Source organism: Chiloscyllium plagiosum, chromosome 3, assembly GCF_004010195.1.
Source record: "Chiloscyllium plagiosum isolate BGI_BamShark_2017 chromosome 3, ASM401019v2, whole genome shotgun sequence".
NCBI lineage: Eukaryota > Metazoa > Chordata > Chondrichthyes > Orectolobiformes > Hemiscylliidae > Chiloscyllium > Chiloscyllium plagiosum.
The window spans coordinates 128356656-128379272 of NC_057712.1; the positions used below are offsets into that span (position 1 = coordinate 128356656).

Sequence of the window (22617 nt, forward strand, 5' to 3'; positions counted from 1 at the left end):
GTGAAGAGGTTCTTCTGCAGCTGTACAGGGCCCTGGTGAAACCACAACTGGAGTATTGTGTGCAGCTCTGGTCTCCAATTTTGAGGAAAGACATTCTGGCTATTGAGGGAGTGCAGCGTAGGTTCACGAGGTCAATTCTTGGAATGGCGGGATTACCTTACACTGAAAGACTGGAGCGACTGGGCTTGTGTACCCTTGAGTTTAGAAGACTGAGAGGGGATCTGATTGAGACATAAGATTATTAAAAAATTGGATACTCTGGAGGCAGGAAACATGTTTCCGCTGATGGGTGAGTGTCGAACTAGAGGACACAGCTTAAAAATACGGGGTAGACTATTTAGGACGGAGATGAGGAGAACTTCTTCACCCAGAGAGTGGTGGCTGTGTGGAATGCTCTGCCCCAGAGGGCAGTGGAGGCCCAGTCTCTGGATTCATTTAAGAAAGAGTTGGATAGAGCTCTCAAAGATAGTGGAATCAAGGGTTAGGGAGATAAGGCAGGAAGAGGACACTGATTAGGAATGATCAGCCATGATCATATTGAATGGCGGTGTAGGCTCGAAGGGCTGAATGGCCTACTCCTGCACCTATTGTCTATTGTCTACTGTAGGAGGTCATCAAGCTAATAATGGGCACAATGTACTTCAGTTTAAAAGAATTATAGAAAAAGACAAGAAAATAATGGCAGTGAAAATGCTCAATGGGAGAAAATCTAATTTTCATAATTTTATGGAGACATCTAGCACAAGTTGATTGGAAAATATAATTCCAGAATAAATCAGTAACAGTGATAGAAAGCCTTTGGGGAAGGGAGAGGTTAGTGCTAACTAAACATCCTGCTTTGAAGGGGGAAAGCAAAATGTCCAAAGCTCAGGTACCCTGGATGACAAAGGAAATAAATGTTAATATAAAACAGGAAAAAGCTCACAACAGATGTCAAAAACTACATTGAGGAAGATAATGGAAAGAAGTGAAAAGTTTAATATGGTAGACAAGGAGAATTTTCGAGAAAAGAAGTGAATTGAACGGAAAACATTTTACATGTGTTTTACTGGCAAAAAGGTTGGACCAATTAAGGACCCAAAAGGAAATATCCATGTGGAAACAAATGTCAAAATTGTATGAGTAAATACTTAGTACCCAGCTTCACAAAGAATGTAGATGATCTGATGGTTATACTGAAAGCGAAGGTGGAAGTTAAACATGGGATAGTGACAGGTGAAGATGTATAAAAAGGCTTAAAATTACTGAAAATTGATAAATCATTTCCCCCTGGAATGCATCTGTAGTATCAGAGAGCTCAAGGATTGCTAATGTAATCCAACTATCCAAGAATGAAGGAAAAGATATACGAGCAAGCTCCAGGTCAGCCAATCAGTCATCAGTAATAAAGAAAATACTGGAAATCAAAATCAAAGTGAAAACAAACCTTCATTTGAAAAAACATGGGGTAGCCAAGGAGACCCAGTATAGTTTTGTGAAAGGTACATCTTGTCTGGCAAACCTGGTTAAATGTTTTGATTAGCCTTCCTGGTTATCAGAGTAGTACAGCAGATATTATATGTGGCTTTCTGTAAGAAAATCAACAAAATGTCATGGAGAAGGCTTATTGAGACAATGAAATTAAACGGAACCTAGTAGTATTGATTTTTAAAAATTAGGATAAGAAGCAAAGGGTAGTAGGCTGATGGATTTTGTTGAAACTCTGGCAGGTAACAATGTTCTTTGCCAAAGGTTAGTTTTGGGCACTTAACTCTTTTCAAAGTTTGTAACCTAGACCTAAACTGTAGTTTTGAAGGAGTATTTTAAAAACTGGGCAAAGCTGATGAAGCTAGTTATTGTCTGGTGAAACAGGTAGATAGGATGGTGTAGTTGGCAGATAGAGTTCAATGTTGAGATGTGTGCAGTGATACATTTGGGTAGACTACAATGGAAATACACTGTAGTATGAATAACATGATTGTGAAACATGTGGCTAGGCAAAGAGGCCTTACTGCCCATATACACAATCCTTCAATGCATCAGGAAACGCTGGTGAGGTGGTTTATCAATAGAAGAATAGAATATACAGCAAACGTTGTGTTAACTGGCACATTATCAACAGCATTCTTGATAAACCGGCAAAATTATATACCACAATGTCTGAGTATTTATGCTGTAAATAAAGTATATGGGTGATGTGTATACCCTCTGCATTACATTTCTCTTACATTGTGTTATTATGTTGATTTTAGGAGGTGTGTTCATGTTTTTACATAGATGTTTGAGAGTTGTTAATCTCTCAAAGGTTCGCTTGTTCAGGGTTTGCTGAGATGATGTGTACCTCTTTATAATCCAGAATATTTGATCATTCAGCACGCTCCTGGTCCCACTGATGCCAGTTAATAAAAGGTTTGCTGTAAAAGCAAAGGGATCATACTAAAAACATTATAAATCACTGCTTATGTCTCAGCTGGGCTATTGTAAACAATTCCAGATGGTAAAGTGGTGAAGGTTTTAGAAAGACTACAGAGAGGTCTTATCAGATGTTACCATGGTTAAGCAACTCCTGTTATGTAGAAAGTTCAAAATATTATTGGAAGGGAAAGATTAAAAGGTAACATAATTGACAGTTTCAAGGTGAAAGAGTAAATAGAGAAAATGGATTCCCTAAAGCAAGTGGGTTAACAACTAGATATCATGTACATTAGATAAAGATCTTGATGACAGATGAGGGTTGGGTTTTCCCCAAGTTTCTAAGACTGTATCATGTATGTGAAAGGTATTGAGAGCTGATTTTATAATGTTATGGAGAGAGAAAAAGGTGAATTCAGTTATTTTATAGTTGTCCTCTTCTGTCTAAAGCAGATAAATTTTAATTTCTTGTTATTTTTATCTTATGTTCCTGAAATAACACCACAGAGGCCGATATCCTGTCACCATGGAGCCTTTATTTATACGTGAGCAGTCCTTGACTATAGTACTGTCTCACACAGTCAGACACCAGGGTGTCAGTATCTCTGACACTCTCCTTTTTATCTGTCAGCCAAGGCTCCCTGATTGGGCCACATTCATAGCCCCAATCAGGGAACTCATATTCTATGTGGTCCAGCTGGCTGATCTCGTTCCAATCACTACAGTTCCCTTTGAAGGAATCCACTATACATTCATCCCAATCTACTGCTTGTGCAATCCAATTTTTAAACTACTCTCAACAAGCACTCTTTAAGGTTAAAGATAAAATGAACACAGGTTCTCAATCACAGGGAGACTTTTTTTTGCCATGCATACGCAAAGCATAGAAGGGGAAAAAAACCAACAGTAAAGAAAAAGGTAGTCGTAATAATTCACATTAATCAGAGTCCAGCAAGTCAATAAAGTAAAACAAAGAACTGCGGATGCTAAAGATCCGAAACAAAAACAGGAATTGCTAAAGAAATTCAGCAGTTCTGGCAGCATCTATGTGGAGGAATGTTCCGAGTCCGGTAACTCTTCAATTCCAATAAGTCAATGTCCAGTGAAGATTCTTGCAGTTGGCTGTTCTGGTGGAATTGTTTGATGCAGGTGGATGCACTGGAAAATGATTCTTGCCCACTAAGAATTAGTTCACTTTTCAGATATGTGCAGGATTCTTCTTGGAAATCAAGGTTTATAAGATGTCAAGAGTAGGGGCAGGTTTTAGTTGGGCCTGCAGCTGCTTATTGTCTGTTTTGTTTCTAAAAGGCAGTCTGAAGTTTCAGTCATGTGAAAGAGTTCCTGGAAATTGTGAAGTTACCTATTTTGGCAACAAGAATAAAAATGATATTAATGAAATGAGTATTTGTTTGGTAGTGTAGAACTTGAGTATCGCTGGAAAAGGCTTTGTCAAAGCTTTTAATCTTCAGTTGGTACCAATGACACAGTAGGGAAAGGGATGAGGTTATGCAGCGAGGATATAGAAAATTAGGAGGAGGTTAAAAAGTAAGTGTTCAAACGTAGTAACATCTGAATTACTCCCAGTGCCATGTGCTAGTGAGAGGAGGATAGAGCAGATGAAAGTGCAGCTGAGGAGCTGGTGCAGAGGGCAAGGATGCACAGTTTTGAATCATTAGGATCTCTTCAAGGATAGAAATGACGTATATGCGAGATACAGGTTCCACCTAAATTGGAAGGGGACCAATATCCTGACAGCTAGCGTCACTCGGGAGGCTTTAAACTAGTAAGGGCGGGAAACCAAAGGGATTACAAGAAAAAAGGCTGAGGTTGGTACTGTAGGTAAGGGAAGCAAGTCAAACAGTTATGGCAGACAAAAGCTTGGGGCAGAGAACAAGAATGAGCAGACTGATAAATTAAACTGCATTTACTTCAATGCAAGAGGCCTGGCAAGTAAGGCAGATGAATTTAGAGCATGGTTGGGAACATCAGACTGGGAGATTGTAGCTATTACAGGAATGTGGCTCGAGAAGGACAGGACTGGCAGCTTAATATTCCAGGTTATAAATGCAATAGGAAGGATAGAAAGGGGGGCAAGAAAGGAGAGGGAGTGGTGTTTTTTTTGTTAGGGATAGTATTATGAAATGAGGGAAGATGTTTTTGGGAAAGTATCTCGGAAGTTTTTTGGGTGGAACTGAGAAATAAGAAAGGGGTGGTCACCTTTTTGGGGTTGTACTTAACGGGATTGGGACTTCCCTGTAAAATTGAGAAGCAAATAAGTAAGGAGTTCTCAGATATCTCAGTCCAAAGATGTGCAGATTAGGTGAATTGGCCATGCTAAATATCCCGTAGTGTTAGGTACATTAGTCAGGGGTAAATGTAGGGGAATATGTCTGGGTGGGTTGCTCTTCGGACAATTGGTGTGGACTTGTTGGGCCGAAGGGCCTGTTTCCACACTGTAGGGAATCTAATCATATCAATAAGAATAATTGGGTTGTAATGGTAGGGGATTTTAATTTTCCAAACATAGACTGGGACTGTCATAGTGTTGAGACCTTGGATGGGAAGGAATTTAAGTGTGGACGAGGACATTTTCTTGTTCAATATGTGGGTGTATCTGCTAGAGAAGGAGCAAAACGTGACCATCTCTTGGGAAATAAGGCAGGGCAAGTGACTGAGGTATCAGTGGGGGAGCACTTTGGGGCAAATGATCATAATTCTACTAGTTTTAAAATAGTTACAGAAAAGGATAGAACCGATCAAAGGGTTAAAGTTCTAAATTGGAGTGAGGCCAATTTTGACTGAAGGAACTTTCAAAAGTTGATTGGGGGAGGAATTTTGCAGGCAAAGGAGACAGTTGGGAAGTGGGAGGCCTTCCAAAATGAGATAATGATAAGTCAGGGACAGCAAGTTCCTTTTGGTGTGAAGGGCAAGGCTTGTAGGTGTAGGGAATGCTGGATGACTAGAAAAATTGAGGCACTGGTCAAGAAAAAGAAGGCAGCATATACCACGTGAAGAAGCTGGGACAGAGTGAATCTCTCGGAGTTTAAGGGCAGTAGGATTAAACTTAAGAGGGAATTTAGGAGAACAAAAGGGGACATGAGATAGCTTTTGGCTAACAGGGTTAAGGAGAATTCCAAGAGATTCTATATATACATTAAGGGCATAAGAGTAACTAGGGAGAGAATAGGGCTAGTTAAAGTGGTTATCTATATGAAGAACCACAGGAGACGCGTGAGATACTAAATGAATATTTTGCATTAGTATTTACTGTGGAAAAGGACATGGAAACTAGTACCCTGTTTTAACCTTCCTTGGCCCAAAATGATCACCTCGTATTTCTTCTACATTAAAATCCATTTGCCATCAATTTGTCGATATGCGTACCGATTTAATGCTTTTGTAATTCCATCTAGACTATTTACTTAATCTATTATCCTTCTGTCATTGGCAAGTTTGGAAATGTAGTTACCAATCCATCATTATTGTTAATAAAAAGAGTAAGCAGTTTAGGCCCCAGAGCAGATTTGTGCATCAGCAGTCCAACCCTTCAAACTAGAGTGTCTGACCATTACTCCGACTGTCTGTCCCTCTTTAAAGTGAACTTCAGGGTCTAGAGCTGAGGCACTTTAAGACAAAATTGCCAATGGTGGAATGATTGAAATCAGAGATGCACAGGAGGCCAAAATTGGAACAGTACAGAAACCCTGGAAAATTGTCAAACTAGAAGAGTGTTTACATTCCAAGATATTTTCCACCCTGAAGGAAGCTGCCTTTTACAGCCTATATCTAGTGCTATTATAGTTCTTAAGTAGTGAGCAAAACGTAACTTTTGAACAAATTGAGCTAACCACTGAAAAATGTCACTTTTTCCCTACAAGTAGGTAAGGCTGAAATACACAACATAGATAAACCATTGTTGAAGTTAAATGAAAGTCAGTAACAATTATTTTGAATCATTTTATATTGATTCCTAGTCAGATTTTTAGATTTTCTGTGGCTGTTCAAAAAGGAAACCATTTTGTTCTTTTGAAAGCCCAGACCTTAAAAATCCTGAGATGCGTGTACATTGTGCTACTAATTGCACCACCACCTACTGCATGGTGTATGTATGAAATGTGCAGTGATGTAATCCAAGCACACATCATGGATGCTGATTTCCAGTGTCAAATTTCAGAGGTGAAGCTAATTTTTATAAGTTTACAGTAATACATTTATATAAAGCATTTTGCAGCTGTCAGGATATACTAAAGGACATACATTATGACCCAGGCTAGACCCCCTCAAAACATTTCAAGAAAGTGGCACAGACCTCACTTTGCTAAGCTGTTTTAAGTAAGTGTAATGTGGATATTCCAGGAGTGATGCAGCTGGTCAAACCACTTAGTTTTAAACAAAACAGAATTTATTTACAAGATTACCAAATGTAATACGAACAAAAGAGAACAGAATACCAAATAACTTAACCTATCTGAGACCCAACAGATCATCCCAACTTAATGATGCTGTTCCAAATACTTGTAACAATTCCCATAAACATCGCTTGGCCCGAAAGGTAAAATCAAACACAGAGTTTTACAGGAGAGGAGTCAGAGAGAGATCAGCATGGACCTGCTTGTCTGGGTTCAGCAGCTTTTGCAACATTACTGTGCTAAAAAAAAAACAGATCAAACCAAACTAGATGAAGGGCTTTTGCCCGAAAAGTCGATTTTCCTGCTGCTCGGATGCTGCCTGACCTGCTGTGCTTTTCCAGCATCACAATAATCCAAACCAAACTATAGAAAAGCTGAGCTGGGAGAACTGGCCACTCTCCTTTCACTGTACAGGTGTTTTTTTGTAAACTTGAAAGCCTTCTGCTTTAGCCAGTAGCTGTTAGCTATCATCAATTTGACCCTAAAATCTTTCAACTTAAACGTTTCAGAGTCTGTGCCTTTTACAACCTCTCTGAGAAAAAAAACAAGGACAACAAAACCTTGTTAAAGGAGCAGCCTCGTCACACATAGCAGCTGTGAAGGATAGAGAGAGTACAGTCATTATTGTAATCTAGGAATGTGAGGTCACCTTCAGTCAGTGTGATCATTGAAAACATTGACTGAACCACGTGGTATGTGATGGAAGAAATTAATTAAAGATGGCAATAAATGCCAAAAAATATAATGGACCATTTAAGAATGGTCTTTCGTCATCTTGATGTTTTATAATGTTCAAAGTTAAAAACTTGGCATTTACATATTCTCCTTTGGCCATATTCTGTAGTTCTGTGGTTTTCCTGGCATATGTCTACAAGTGTCTGATGCTGAGATTTTTTTTGTCTGAAATATCTAATATCTGTTGCCAGTTTGGAGACAGTGTGGACCATTTAGTAAATCCAACAACATCCCATGTCACTGATGGATTCTAGCCATGTGTCCAACACAGCCCTACCACTCTAGGATGGTGCACAGATACTCTTCGACCGATAACAATACTTTGTTTCGGAAATCAGGTGAAATTATGTAATTTAGAAATAGTAGTTATAACATTACTGAGCTGCAGTATTTATTTAACACCTAGCTGTCCTGCCCAGACACACTCCTCTCTCAAATGCAATGGTAAACCCAGTTTTTAAAGGCAAAATATGGTAAAATAAAACATAAATGGAAAACTAGTGAAAAACATACTTTTAAGCCACGTATTGGAAAAGCAAATTAATGCAGTTGACCAAATGGGGAAAAATGAGACAAGTGACTCTATTGAGTTTGATGTAAAGTTGGATACTGGAGGTGCAAGTCTTCTTGGGTTGAATGACCGTTCCCTGTTCCTTACTGTTTCAAAATCCTGGAGTTCCCTCGCTAACAGCTGTGTGGGAGGAGAGTCGATGTTTCGGGCATAGGCCCTTCATCAGGAACGTCGACTCTCCTGCTTCTTGGGTGCTGCCTGACCTGCTGTGCTTTTCCAGCGCCACACCTTTCAACTGACCCTCCAGCATCTGCAGTCCTCAGTTTCTTCTAACAGCAGTAAGGGTCTACTTACATCAAATGGACTGCAGTGCTTCAAGCAGGAAACTCATCACCAACACCACCTCAAGCAACTAGGAATAGGCAATAAATGGTGACCCAGGCAGCAAAACCACATCCCCTAAATGAATTGGAACAAATGAATACCGTACCAAAGTGTGGGCATTGTTTGGCTGAGCACTCCATTTACATGGACCCTCTCCTGAAAATGTGTTTGCTTTTGTTCCAGCAAATTGCAAGATGGTGAAAAAAGAAACCAGGAACTGCTGACTGAGATTGAAAAACTCAAGAAGGACATGGAGGAAATGAAAACAGAAAAGGGTAGGGCAATGCAGGACAATTGGCAACAGATCTTACCTACACTTCACTATGATTTTATCATTCTTCTTGAAAATACTGACAACCTGAAATTATTTTACATTTATGAAAGTAAATAAAGTAAACATGGTAGTACGGTTTTTGGGATAATTTATAATTCATGATAAAATTTGATAATAATTGAGACTGTCATGTTGAACTAATTAATGCTTGTTGATAGTTAAGGCCACATGTTGATCTGCTAACTGGAGCTGGTGATGGTTGAGGAACACACGTTGCCTTGATAACTGGATTTGGTATTGGTTGAGGGCAGTGTGAAGAATTAGATAATTGGAATTGATGACAGTTAAAATAACCATTCATTTCAAAAGAAATGCAAATAATTTGAGTCCTAGGTTCAGTTTCTATTTTGATGGTGGTTGACATGTAAATAGAAGAATTATTCTCATTTGTTGGCTGCCTCAATACTTGGCAATAGTATCAGTGTGATCCTAATGAAGTTTGAATGTACCCTGTCAAATTAGCAGCTCTTTGTCATTCCTGCTGTGCAGTAAGCACTAAGTGTGGTCTTAGGATGAGGAACGGAATTCTTGATCTCTTTCAAAATATCGAATTTTGTTACTTAGTTCTAAGTAGTCTTCATCATTGTTTTTTTCCGTGTGCCTGGGGCTTCACTAATTAAGTGCATATAATTAGAGATATCTCTTGCAGATTTGAACCTCTGCTGGCAGATTGATGACTAATTTTAAGGAAGGAAGTGTTCCTTTGCATTTTCTAAATTTTTCACCCACCAGGAATTGGTTCTTCTTCTGCTGCAGAGAAAGAAGCTAGTTTTTAAATGAGTATCTAGTAAGGGTTAGGTTATATTTCATTTCTAAATTTTATAATAACATAAGAACTGGTGGTAAGGTTGATAGTCTATACATCAAAAGGAAAATAAGTAATTGAGTTAAATACTGTGCTAGTTAACTGAAACAGATTAAGGATTGCAGACAGATTGTGTGCCAAGGCAGCAGTATGTAAGAGCCAGTATGATCCAGGGCAAATGTAACTGCAGCCAGCATCAATCTACAAACTCTGCAACACATCAGAGAGGGGTTCACTTACCTGGCCATATCATTCCAAGAGACTGTCACATCCTGTAGGATAGAGTATTCTGATTTAGTTACTGATCAGGGAAATGAGGGTATGACTGTGAACTAGGTAGATAAGGAGACAGGTGAGTTGGAGGGATGCTGGAGCCTCAGCCTTTGCAATTGTCCAGCAAGTTTGAGGTCCTTTCACCCTGTTTAGATGGGAGTGAGGGCGAGTGGATGTGCTAATAGTATACAGCACAAGAGTACAGAAAATAATTCAAGTAGGAGGAGCACAAAGGAACATGGTAATAGAAACTGGTATATTGAGGGGGGATTGATACTGTTTTCTGCAGCAAAGAGCAAGAATCTGGAAGGCTGTATTGCCTGCATGGTGCTAGTGCTTGGGACATTCGCTCAGGGTTAGCGAGAAATGTGCAGTAGTGAAGGAGAGGATTGAGTCATCACGGTCAATGTAGCTACCAACAATATAGCCAGGTGGGTTTTTAACTAATTCATGGAATATGGCTTCACTAGTGGGCAGGAAGGTAAGTGGCTTGGAGGAGAATTTGCTGGTGATGATATGCCCACATATCTGCTGCCTTATCCTTCTTAAAGGTAGTGATCACGAGTTTGGAAAGTGCTGTCTCAGGAGCCTTGGTGACATGCTGCAGAGCGTCCTTTATGTGCATTCTTTACACTGCTGTTTTGGTTGTGAAGGGAGTGGATATGGTGCCAATCAATTTGGCTGCTTTGACTTGGGTGGTGGCAAACTTCCTGAATGTTGTAGCAGCCGCACTCATCAGACAAGTGGGATTATTCCAATACACTCTGACTTGAGTCTTGGAAAGGTAGACAGGCTTTGGGGAGACAGGCTGTGAACTATGCGCTGCAGGATCCCTAGCCACTGATCTGCTCTTGTAGACATAGTAATTTTTTGGGTGGTCCAGTTTAGTTTCTGGACAGTGGTACCCCCCAGGACATTGATGCTTAGGGATTCAGTGATGGTAACAGCATTGAATGCCAAGAGAAACTGGTTATTGGAGATGGTCATCGCCTGGCTCTTGTGTGGCTCGAATGTTATTTACCACTGTAGCTTAAACCTGGGTTTTGTTCGGGTCTTGCTGCAGTTGGGCATGGACTACTTCAGCATCTGAGGAGTCATGAATGCTGCTGAACACTGTGTCATCAACAATGACCATCCCCACATCTGACATAATGATGGAGGGTAGGTCATTAATGAATCAGTTGAAGATAGTTGGTCCTAGGACACAGCCCTGAGAAACTGAGGAACATGACTGACCTACAACAACTACAACCAAAAAAACTATCTAATGTGCTGTTGAATACCTCAAATGAACCTGCCTTCACCAAAGTCTGAGTTGCAGACTTTACACTGATCAGGGAGGAAGAAAGCTATCTTTCAGTCACACTTTTTTAAATGAGCTAGTTCAAACTTGGTCTGTGATCGAGGACAGAACAGTGTGTAGTTGAGTTAGTTATAGGGACCCAAGGGTATCCCTCGAGGGGCCTAAGTTTCTGCATTTATATGACAATAGCAAAGTTCTTGTGTGAATGGGAGTGGGGACTGTAGGAGAATGAGCAAACAGACTACAGCACTGTGCTACAGGAAGACATTCACAAGTGGGGAGTAAACAGGAATGCATTAGAAGGGATCAGTATAGTGTGAAGTATGGATACCATTCTCTGCAGCTTTGGGTGTCTGTCCTGAAGGCTATGTTATGTGCCTGGTGCCAGGATTAAAGGACAGCTCTTTGAGACTGGGAAAATACCTTGCAATAGGAGGGGGAAGGGAGGGCTCCAGTTGTTGTTGTCCCCATTCAAAGGACTGGAAAAGATAGATTTTGAACAGTTCAGAAGCAAGACCTCCAAGGTAATAATTTCTGGATTACTACCTGAGTCATGGGTAGTTTTGCATAGGATAAATGAAATGAAGGAGTTAAATGCTTAGCTTAAAGATTGATGTGGGAGGAATTTGTTAAATTCATGGATTCTGGATTAGTGGTGCTGGAAAAGCACAGCAGTTCAGGCAGCATCCGAGGAGCAGTAAAATGGACATTTCGGGCAAAAGCTGATGAAGGGCTTTTGCCCGAAACGTCGATTTTACTGCTCGTCAGATGCTGCCTGAACTGCTGTGCTTTTCCAGCATCACTAATCCAGAATCTGGTTTCCAGCATCTGCAGTCATTGTTTTTACCTACAGTTCATGGAGAACTAGCACCAGTTCTGGCATGGCAGGAGCTGTTCTGGTCAAATGGGTTTCATTTGAACCATACTGGGACCAGTGTGCTGGCCAGTTAAATAACTAGGGCTGTAGAGTGAGGTTTAAACTAATTGGGGGTACGGATCAGAGAAATGTGACTTAGCAAATTGAAAGAATATGGCTATATGACAGAGTTAAAAATCACACAACACCAGGTTATAGTCCAACAGGTTTAATTGGAAGCACACTAGCTTTCGGAGCGACGCTCCTTCATCAGGTGATTGTGGAGGGCTTGATCGTAACACAGAATTTATAGCAAAAATTTGCAGTGTGATGTAACTGAAATTATACATTGAAAAATTGATTGTCTGTTAAGCCTTTCATCTGTTAGAATACAGTGATAGTTTCACTTCTTTACATCACACTGCAAATTTTTGCTATAAATTCTGTGTGTAGGATTGAGCCCTCCACTACCACCTGATGAAAGAGCGTCACTCCGAAAGCTTCCAGTTAAACCTGTTGGACTATAACCTGGTGTTGTGTGATTTTTAACTTTGTANAGAGTGTCTTAAGTCTGTGAGGGGGTGCATGTGTGAGTGTGTGTGTCTATAAGGGTGTGTGTGGGTGTCTGTGTACGCGTCTGTGTGTCCGTGTGTATGTGAGAGTGTGTGTGTGTGTGTAGTGCAATGGTGGTCACCTGTAATGTGACATGAACCCAAGGTCCCGGTTGAGGCCCTCCCTATGGGTACCGAACCTAGCTATCAGCCTCTGCTCGGCCACTTTCCTCTGCTGCCTAGTGAGCTAGATCTCCTACACAGAGAGAATCCACTACTTTGTTCAAGTTAACACGATTGAAGCAGTTGTCCCTGCATTCTCGAGTATTATGGGGCAGAGATACACTCTTAACCTCCTGAGGAGTCTGGTACAGCCAGAGAAGCTGGGTTCCAAAACTTCTGAAGAAATAGTAGGAATCCTACAGAATCATTTTTTTAAATCAAAGTTATTCATGCTAGCTGTATCTCTAGCCTTCAAATTGTCTTTAACCTTAACAACCAGTTCGCCAGTTTTCCAACTGGTGCAACAGGATCCACAGCAGATGCCATCGCCCTGGCCCTACACTCATCCCTGGAACATCTGGATATCAAGGATACCTACATCAGCTCCTACTTATTGACCATAGTCTGCCTTCAACACCATAATTCCAAATAAACCTAATCTCTAAACTCCGAGACCTAGGTCTTGGTTCCCCTCCTGTAACAGGATCCTCGACTTCCTGACGATTCACTGTAATCAGTAAGAATAGACAACAACACCTCCTCCAGCATGTTCCTCAACACCAGTGCCCCCAAAGGCTGCATACTCACCCTTTGCTATACCGCCTCATTCACTCATGACTGTGTGGCCACATTCCGCCCCAGCTCCATTTACATGTTTGCTGACAACATCACCATCCATTGGATGTCAAACAATGACGACAGAACACAGGAAAGAGTCTGAGTGCTTAACAGCATGGTGTAAAGACAACAATCTCTCCATCAACATTAACAAAACAAAGGAGCTGGTCATTGACTTCAGGAAGAGGAGTGGAGGGCATGCCCCTGGCTATATCAATGGTACTGAGGTGGAGATGGTCGAGAGCATCAAGTTCCTGGGAATGATGATCCTGGTCCATCCACACCAATGTCAAGAAAGCACAACAATATGTGTACTTCCTCAGAAGGCTAAGGCAATTTGCCATGTCCATGAGGACTTTTATCAATTTTTTATAGATGCACCGTAGAAAGCATCCTATCTGGATGCATCACAGCTTGGCATGGCAATGGCTCTTCCCAAGACCACAAGAAATTACAGAAAGTTGTGAACCATCCTCCCATCCATTGACACCATCTATACTTCCCACTGCCTCAGGAAAGCAACTAACATAATCAAAGACCCTTCCCACCCTGGATATATTCTCTTACATCCTCTTCCATCAGGCAGAAGATATAAAAGTTTCAATACACGTACGAATAATTTCCCCGCTGTTATCAGATTTTTGAACGGATCCCTGAAATGCTAATTCTGACCTCTCTCTCTTTACCTTCTCCATGGCTGTAACAGTGTATTCTGCACTCTGTTCTGCTACCCTGATGTACTTTGTATGGTACGATCTGCCTGTATAACACGCAAAATAACACTTTTCATTGACTTATTGTTGTCACATGTACTGAGATACAATCAATCAAAGAAAGATTCAAATTCCACAAACGCAACCAGCAAGCATCGTGGTGAATCTGTTTCCTAGTTCGTAGTAACTTTATAGACACTAGCAGAAAGCTACGAATTTGTTAACAGTGTAAACTATGCTATCAGAGGCAGACTGGTGGGGTGGTTTAAGAAGTGAAGAAATCTAGGAGAGGTTACTTCAGAGAAAAAGGGACCAAGACTTAAAGAAAGCACTTGAAATATCAGTCTCCATGGACCTAGCAACCAAGGAAGCTCAAACAGCTCAACTCGATGATGAGGGCACACAAAATGCTGGCTGAGAGACTTCATAAAATGATGACTGACATACAAGCACCAATGCAGACTCAAGACTGCCAACAGTATGGGAAATCAAGTCATACAGCAGGAAATTGCTGGTGTAAAGAAGCTGTATGCACAAACTGCGGCAAAAAATGACACCTTGCCATAGGCATGTTTGAGGAAGGAAACAGAAAAGAGACAGGAAAAAGCACAGAAACCAAAGAGTTAGAAGAAAATATACACAGTACTAAAAGAGCATGGGAAAAACATAGACTTATAGTCTGAAGTGGAGCTGTTATTAAACATAGTGGCCATTGCTGGTGACACTAACCAATACTGGGTACTGAATGGAAAATCTATAAGCATGGAGGTGAATGTTGGAGCGGCGGGTTCATTGATACCTAAAAGTATGTATCAGAATGATGGAGTCACATTGTGCTGCAACCCTCAAAAATTGTACTAAGAATGGACACCTGCAATGTGGTGCCTTTAAGGTGTTGTATCAATGAACGTTGAGTCATACAGTCAGTCTGATAATTTGGCCTTGTACTTTTCCAAAGGAAATTTTCCAGCTTTGTTGAGAAGAACATGGTTGGAGAAAATCGAACTCAACTGGACTAAAGTGAATTGCTTGTGAGGTTCTGAAATTGATCTAAAACTAAATCTAAAGAACACACCATTGTTTTAAATGGAAATCTGGGAAGCATGAAGAAGATGTCTGTCAAATTGATAATCAAGGATGAGAATGAAGGAAAAACGTTGCAAGGTTAGATCGGTAATCAGACCAGAGGTCAAGGCAGACATTGGGTGGCATGGTGGCAAAGTAGTTAGCACTCCTGCCTCACAGCACCAGGGACCTGCGTTTGATTCCAGCCTCAGGTGACTGTGTGGAGTTTGTACATTCTCCCCGTGTCTGAATGGGTTTCCGTTGCATGCTTTAGTTTCCTCCCATTGTCCAACCATATGCAGATTAGGTGGATTGGCCGTGCCAAGTTGTCCGTAGTATCCAGGGATTCTAAGAAGTCAAGTCAACTATGAATTGAACCAGGATGACACTTTAATAAACCTTACAATTAATCTGCTTGAGAAGATTGACAGTGACTACTACATCTGCAACATTGCAGCTTTGACTACAATCTTGAACTAAAAGCTTAAGGATGGTAAGGCTCAAAAGAATGGTACTGCCACTCTGCATTGTGAAATTAGCAGGCCAGCCACAGCAGTACAACAGACAAAAGGATCAATCATTGAGCTCATTATTCATAAACTTAAACCAGATGACAGTGGAAAATACACTTCCAACATTGGAGACCAACAAACCAGTGCTCCTTTGAAAGCCCTTTCTGGTACTTTTTAAACAAGTCCTTTGGAACAAGAAGGCTGGTGAAAACTGTGAGCTTAGTAAGCGTGATGCTTCCACAGAATGGAAAAAGGGGGATGGAATGCTACATCCCACTGACAAGATTGAAGTTAACCAAGTGGGTTCAATCTCTGAATTGTCAATCTGCAAGCTGAAATGAGAAGATGCAGGTGTATCTACCTGTGATTCAGGCGATCAACAGACCACAGATCCCTTAAAGTGAAAGAAGTGCCAGTGCTCTTCATGAAATCTTTGGCTAACATAGTTGAGTTGACATCGAGAAGAATGATCAACCTGGAGTATCAAATATTGGAGCACAATGTAAGTACTGTCTGGAAAAAGGAAGATCTGGTCCTTGGTTCTAATTACACATTTGAGCTACGGCATGCTTGAAAAGTACTTTGTCTTATAGTACATGACCCGAATAAAAGTGATGCTGGGTTGTTTTCTTGTGACATTGGCACTGTCAGAGCAATTGCTAAGGTTGCAATCCAAGATCTGAACATTGGAAGCTCAAAACAGCTAAAGAATTTAGAGGTTAAATCAGGTGAATGAGTACTTTCTCATGAAAGTACTGATGAGTATCTTTGGATTGTAAATGGCCATTGATGGAAAGCAGTGAATGAGTTGAGGTATTTAATATTAGCCAAAAATACACCCTGAACATTAAGGAGGGAAACTCTTTCAGATGCAGGAGAATTTTTCATTTGTGAAATCTCAGCTTGAAAACATCGTTAATGATCAAACAAAAACAAACAGAAATCACAAAACAACTTAGAATTCAATGGCGATAGGTGAAGAGATTAAAGTGAGCTGTGAAACCTCTGTGATCTCGACTTAGAAAGAGTCAGATAAATGAAATATCTCAGCAAGAAGCTGTAAATTGATAATACATCAAGTCACTACAAAGAACACTGGAGAATATTCATGTGAAGCAGAGATTTCTAAATCCTCATTTTAAATGAGGTGTCAATCCATTTAACCAAGAATTATGCAACATAGAAACTAGAGAGAGGGCCCACTGTTTTTTGAATCTGAGTGGAACAGCCAGAACTGAAGTTTGTCCAGAGCAAAGGTAATGACCAGAAAAGCCAACAAGAAAAATGGATGGACACTTGAGGTTTGCCGACGTCTAAGCAGGAATCAGTGTCTTCCAGGGTATCATGCCTACTGACTTGTATGTATTGTTGTAAATATTGTAAATGTTTTCATTGTAGGAACCTCTGACATAAAGGGGGAGCAATGTTGTGTATTTGTTTAAGTATGTTGGACTATCACTTTAAGAATCTGAGTTCATGAAGTGATGATGGAGTTACCGGCCATTTCGAGGGGAAACAACTCAGTCAAGCCTGCTGCCTTGTAGAGTGACAAGTCGTGAATAAAAGCTCTTGTTGTTTTAAATGCTGTGGCTTCTAGTCCTTCTTGAAATGTAACATGCCTCCTATATTTTATATTATTTTCAGAGTTCTTCCAACCAAAGTCACCTCACACTTTTCTGCAATGAACCTCATCTACCACTTATCCATCCACTCTACAATCTTGTCAGAATCCTTTGGAGTTCCACACTGTTGGCTCAGTGGGCTGAATGGCCTACTTCTGCTTCTGTGTCTTGGTCACACAGCTCAGTCCAGAGCTTTGTATCTAGTTTTATAACTTGAACAATGAAGGAACCACAATTATGTTTGCTAAATTTGCTGTTGACCCAAAGGTGGGTGGGAGGGTAAGTTGTGAAGAGGACATAGGAATATAGAAACAAAAATAGAAGTTGTTGGAAAAGCTCAGCGAGTCTGGCGGCATCTGTGAAGAGAAATCAGAGTTAACGTTTTGGAACTGGTGACCCTTCCTGATGGTAGCTTGGAAAATGTCAGTTTATATGCAGAAAATAGCGTGGGGGAAGGGGTAAGGAGTAAATGATAGGTGGGGACAGAGCCCAAAGAGAGAGAAGGGGTTGGAAAGTCAAAGGAGTGGGATAACAATGAGGCTGGGAGGCTGAATAGCTGTTAACAGAGACTGTTAGTGAATAAGTAATGTGTAATGGCAGACTATGTGATAACAAGGTCTGGTGTGTGGGGTATGGGGCTTGGACATAGGAGAGTTCAAGTCCTAAAATTATTGAATGTGATATTGAGTCTGGAGGGCTGCAGGACCCCCAGGTGGAAAATGAAGTGTTATTCTTCCAACTTGTACTGAGCTTTGCTGCAGCTAGCCTGAGACAGGTGTTGGCCAGGGAACAGGGTGGGGTGTTGAAGTGGCAGGCAACTGGAAGCTCAGGATCTTTCTTGCAACAAGAACGCAGGTGTTCTGCAAAGTGGTCACCCAGTCTACACTTCATTCCACCAATGGAGAGGACACCACATTGTGTCCTCAGACAGACAGTGAATGCAGTAGACTAATTGTGAGAATGGCACGTAATGTACTGCTTCACCTGGAAGGTGTGTTTGGACCCCTTGGATACTGAGGAAGGAGGAGGTAAATGGGCAAGTGTTACACCTTCGACGGTTGCAGAGGAAAGTGCCCTGGACTGTGGGGGGATAGTGTTGGGAGTGAAGGAAGAGTGGGCCAGGAAGAGGGGACCAGAAAGAGGGGAATATGTGTCTAGTGGTGGCGTCTCGGTGGAGGTAGTGAAATTGGCAGCAGATGATCTGTATGTGAATGCTAGTGGGATGGTAAGTAAGGACAAGGGGAACCCTATTGCTGTTGCGAGAGAGAGGAGAGGGGTGAGGGCAGAAGTGCGGGGGATGGTTTGAACCTGGTTGTGCGCCCTGTCAACAATGGTGCTGGGGAATCCTCAGTTGAGGAAGAAGGACGTTTCGTAGACTCCCTTGACAAAGTTGGCCTCATCGGAACATATGAGACAGAGGAACTGAGAGAATGGAATGGAGTCTTTAGGGCGGCACGGTGGCACAGTGGTTAGCACTGCTGCCTCACAGCGCCAGAGACCCGGGTTCAATTCCCGGGCGACTGACTGTGTGGAGTTTGCACGTTCTCCCCGTGTCTGTGTGGGTTTCCTCCGGGTGCTCCGGTTTCCTCCCACCATCCAAAGATGTGCAGGGTCAGGTGAATTGGCCATACTAAATTGCCTGTAGTATTAGGTAAGGGGTAAATGTAGGGGTATGGGTGGGTTTCGCTTCGGCGGGTCGGTGTGGATTTGTTGGGCCGAAGGGCCTGTTTCCACACTGTAATCTAATCTAAATCTAAATCTTTACAGGAGGCAGGTTATGAGGATGTTTAGTCCAGGTAGGTGTGTTTGTTGATGGGTTTGTAGTGGCTATTAGTGGCCAGTCTATCCCCAGAAATTGAAACAGAGATGTCAAGGAAGGGAAGGAAGGAGTCAGAGATAGACCAGGTGAAAGGGTGGGGTGAAAATTGGAAGCGAACTCAACTAGCTTTTCCAGTTCTGGACAAGAGAGGGAAGCAGTACCAACGGTATCATCAATATAACGGAGAAAGAGTTGTGGGTGGGGCTGGTATAGGACTGGAACAAGGAATGCTCCACATACCCCACTAAGAGACAGGTGTAACTGGGGTCCATGTGGGGACCCATGGCCACCCGTCTGAATTGAAGAAAATGAGTGGAGTTAAAAGAGAAGTTGTTCAAGGTGAGAATGAGCTCGGCCAAGCGGAGGCAGGTGATGGTGGGTGGGGATGGTTTGGGCCTTCACTCCAGGAATAAGTGGAGAGTCCTGGGGCCAACCTGGTGGAGGGTGGACGTGGAAAGGGATTGCATGTCCATGGTAAAGAGGAGATGGCTGGAGCCTGCAAATTGAAAATCCTGAAACTGGCATAAAGCTCCATAGGAATTGCAGGTAATACATGGGCTGGGACTGGACCAGGGGAGAAAAGACTGAGTCAGGATAGGAAGAAATGGGTTCCATGGGGCTGGAGCAGACTGAAACAATGGGTCTGCCAGGGCAGTCCTGTTTGTGAATTTTTGGAAGGAGGTAGAAGTGAGCTGTGTGGGGCTGGGGGTCTGTCAGCTTAGAGGCAGTTGGGGGAGGATCGCCCGATGAAATGGCGTTAGTCGATACAATGGCCTGATATGCCATGGTGCTGGGGGAGATAGGAGGAGGTATCTGAGAGTGGGCACTCAGCTTCTCCAATGAAGAGGTCAGTCTGCCAGACGACAATAGCACCACTCTTATTGACAGACTTCATAACAAGCTTAAAAATGTGTTGCTGGAAAAGCGCAGCAGGTCAGGCAGCATCAAAGGAGAAGGAGAATTGATGTTTCGGGCATAAGCCCTGCTTCAGGCTTATGCCCGAAACGTCGATTCTCCTTCTGTCTGGGGGGGGGGGGGAGGGCAGAGAAATTTGGGTGACCAGTGTCATATTGACAGTTCTCAATGAACAGATCAACTGCAGGTAAAAGGCTGGAGGGAAGGGTGCAGGTGGAAGCAGAGTGTTGGAGCTGGGTGAAAGGGTCTATGGGCGGGGAGAGGACTTCTATCCGAAGAAATCGGCACAGAGGCGAAGATGACGGAAGAGGAGTTTGACGTCATGTCATGGCCGAAATGAATATAGATAGGTTTAGTGAGTGGGCAAAGATCTGATAAATGGAATATAAAGTAGCAAAAAGTGAAATTGTTCAATTTGACACAAAGAAGGCAAGTTATCAACATTATGAGAGATTGCCGAATGCTGAGATACAGAGGGATCTGGGCGTCCTCGTGCATGAATTGCAGAAGATTAGTCTGTAGGTACAGCAAGTAATTAGGAAAGCTAAATAAAAACCGAAAGAACTACAGATTCTGTGAATCAGAAACAAAAACGGAAGTTGCTGGAAAAGCTCAGCAGGTCTGGAAGCATCTGTTTTGGGTCCAGTGACCCTTCCTGAGACCTCTGCCGAGGAAGTTTTGTGAAAAGGGGCTCCACATCCAAAACGTTAATGCTGATGTCTCTTCACAGATGCTTCCAGACCTGCTGAGCTTTTCCAGCAACTTCTGTTTTTATTCCTAATCAGGAAATCTGATAGATGTTATTGTTTATTATGAAGAAAGTTGAATAAACAAGAAGGGAGGTTATGCTTCAGTTACGCAGGACACTAGTGAAACCACATCTAGAGTACAGTTTATGATATTGGTCCTTTTATTTAAGGAATGATATGTATGCAATAGAATCAATTCGGAGAAAGTTTACTAAGCTGATACCCGAAATAGGTGTGTTGTTTATGAGGAAAGGTTGAACTGGCTGGGCTTGTGTCTACTGGAGTTTAAAAGAATAAAAGCAACTTGATGAGTTTGCCAGGTTAGAAGTGAAAAAGATGTTTACTTTCTTGGGCAAGTCTAGAAAAATGGGTCACTGTTTAAAAATAAGCAACCACTCATTTAAGACCGACGAGAGAAATATTTCTTACAGATAGTTATGAGTCTTTGGAATGTTCTTCTTCAAAAGGCAATGAAAGCAGAGTCCTTGAATATTTTTAAGGTAGAGTAAGATTCTGGTAAGCAAGGGGTTGAAGGTTATGGGGGGGAGGGGGGATGTGGAGGAATCACCTCAGCGTGAACTTGTTGAATGGTGGAGCAGGCATGAAGTGTTTGCTCTGAATTGGTGCATTCATATTTTGTTTGTGAAAATTACATCTTTCAGGAACTGGAGTCTGAATATCGCTGAAAAGAGAGACATTTTGTCAATCTTCTTTTGCATTCATCAGGCCAAACAGATTTCAAACAATCACAGTGATTCATATAATTTATGTGACAACATTGCTCTCTCTTCAGCTATGTCATGAACTGGGCCCTATTATTTACTCTGTAATATAGCACATTAATCCATAAGTTTTTCCCTTGGCTGACTTATCTGTGACAGGTGAGTCACGGTGGCAAAGAGAGGGCAGCACGGTGGCACAAGAGGGTGGCACAGTGGTTAGCACTGCTGCCTCACAGCGCCAGAGACCCGGGTTCAATTCCCGCTTCAGGCAACTGACTGTGTGGAATTTGCACATTCTCCCCGTGTCTGCGTGGGTTTCCTCCGGGTGCTCCGGTTTCCTCCCACACTCCAAAGATGTGCAGGTCAGGTGAATTGGCCATGCTAAATTGCTCGTAGTGTTAGGTGAAGGGGTCTGGGTGGGTTGCGCTTCGGCGGGTTGGTGTGGACTTGTTGGGCCGAAGGGCCTGTTTCCACACTGTAGGTAATCTAATCTAATCTGTAGGTAATCTAATTCAATAAGGTGAGTATGTCAGATTACATAAGTTTTATGACAATCTGATAAAGATCTGATTCTAATGGACAACAATCTTGGATTTGCAGGAATAGTCATTGTCCCTACTCAGAATGGTGTAAGGATCTATTCAGTGTTGAAGTGTTACAGTTAGACTTAATTATTGTTCATGAGTATTTTTAAGTTTTTTGTGGAATGATGATATTTTGCAGTAACTGATGTCAAAATGTAGAGTTACCTCTTTAAAAAAAACTGCACCTCAGACATGTTATGGTGTCCACTCCCCCTTGCGCAGGTAGACTGGTCCTCCAGAAAAGGTGCAAGCTAAATATTTCCTTGCGTTTAAAAGAACTTGCTGCTGTTTTTCTAGGTGTAAAGCACCAAGACTCACAGAATTCTTTCTTGGCATTTTTGAATACACCTGCCTCTCCTCTGGATCAATTCGAAGTGAGTAAAATAAATTATATAGTCACTTACTATATGTATGTGCAATTCTGTTTTCCCCTTTTCCAAGACTCCCTTTTTGTGGTTGAATCCTTTATTAGGTTAATTGTTTTTGCTGTGTTGCTGAATGAGTGAGTGACACTGTTAATGAGT

General features: G+C 41.8%; 1 protein-coding gene across 4 annotated transcripts in view; it reads left to right on the forward strand.

Annotated features, from left to right (window-relative positions):
* The window catches only part of LOC122548528 (serine/threonine-protein kinase MRCK alpha-like), a 493614-nt gene that overhangs the window by 378045 nt on the left and 92952 nt on the right, over positions 1-22617 (forward strand). For all 4 annotated transcript variants that reach the window (XM_043687289.1, XM_043687290.1, XM_043687292.1 and 1 more), the window contains exons 21-22: positions 8614-8705; positions 22391-22467. In XM_043687289.1, the coding sequence (XP_043543224.1) occupies positions 8614-8705; positions 22391-22467 (169 nt within the window). The remainder of the gene's footprint in view (positions 1-8613; positions 8706-22390; positions 22468-22617) is intronic.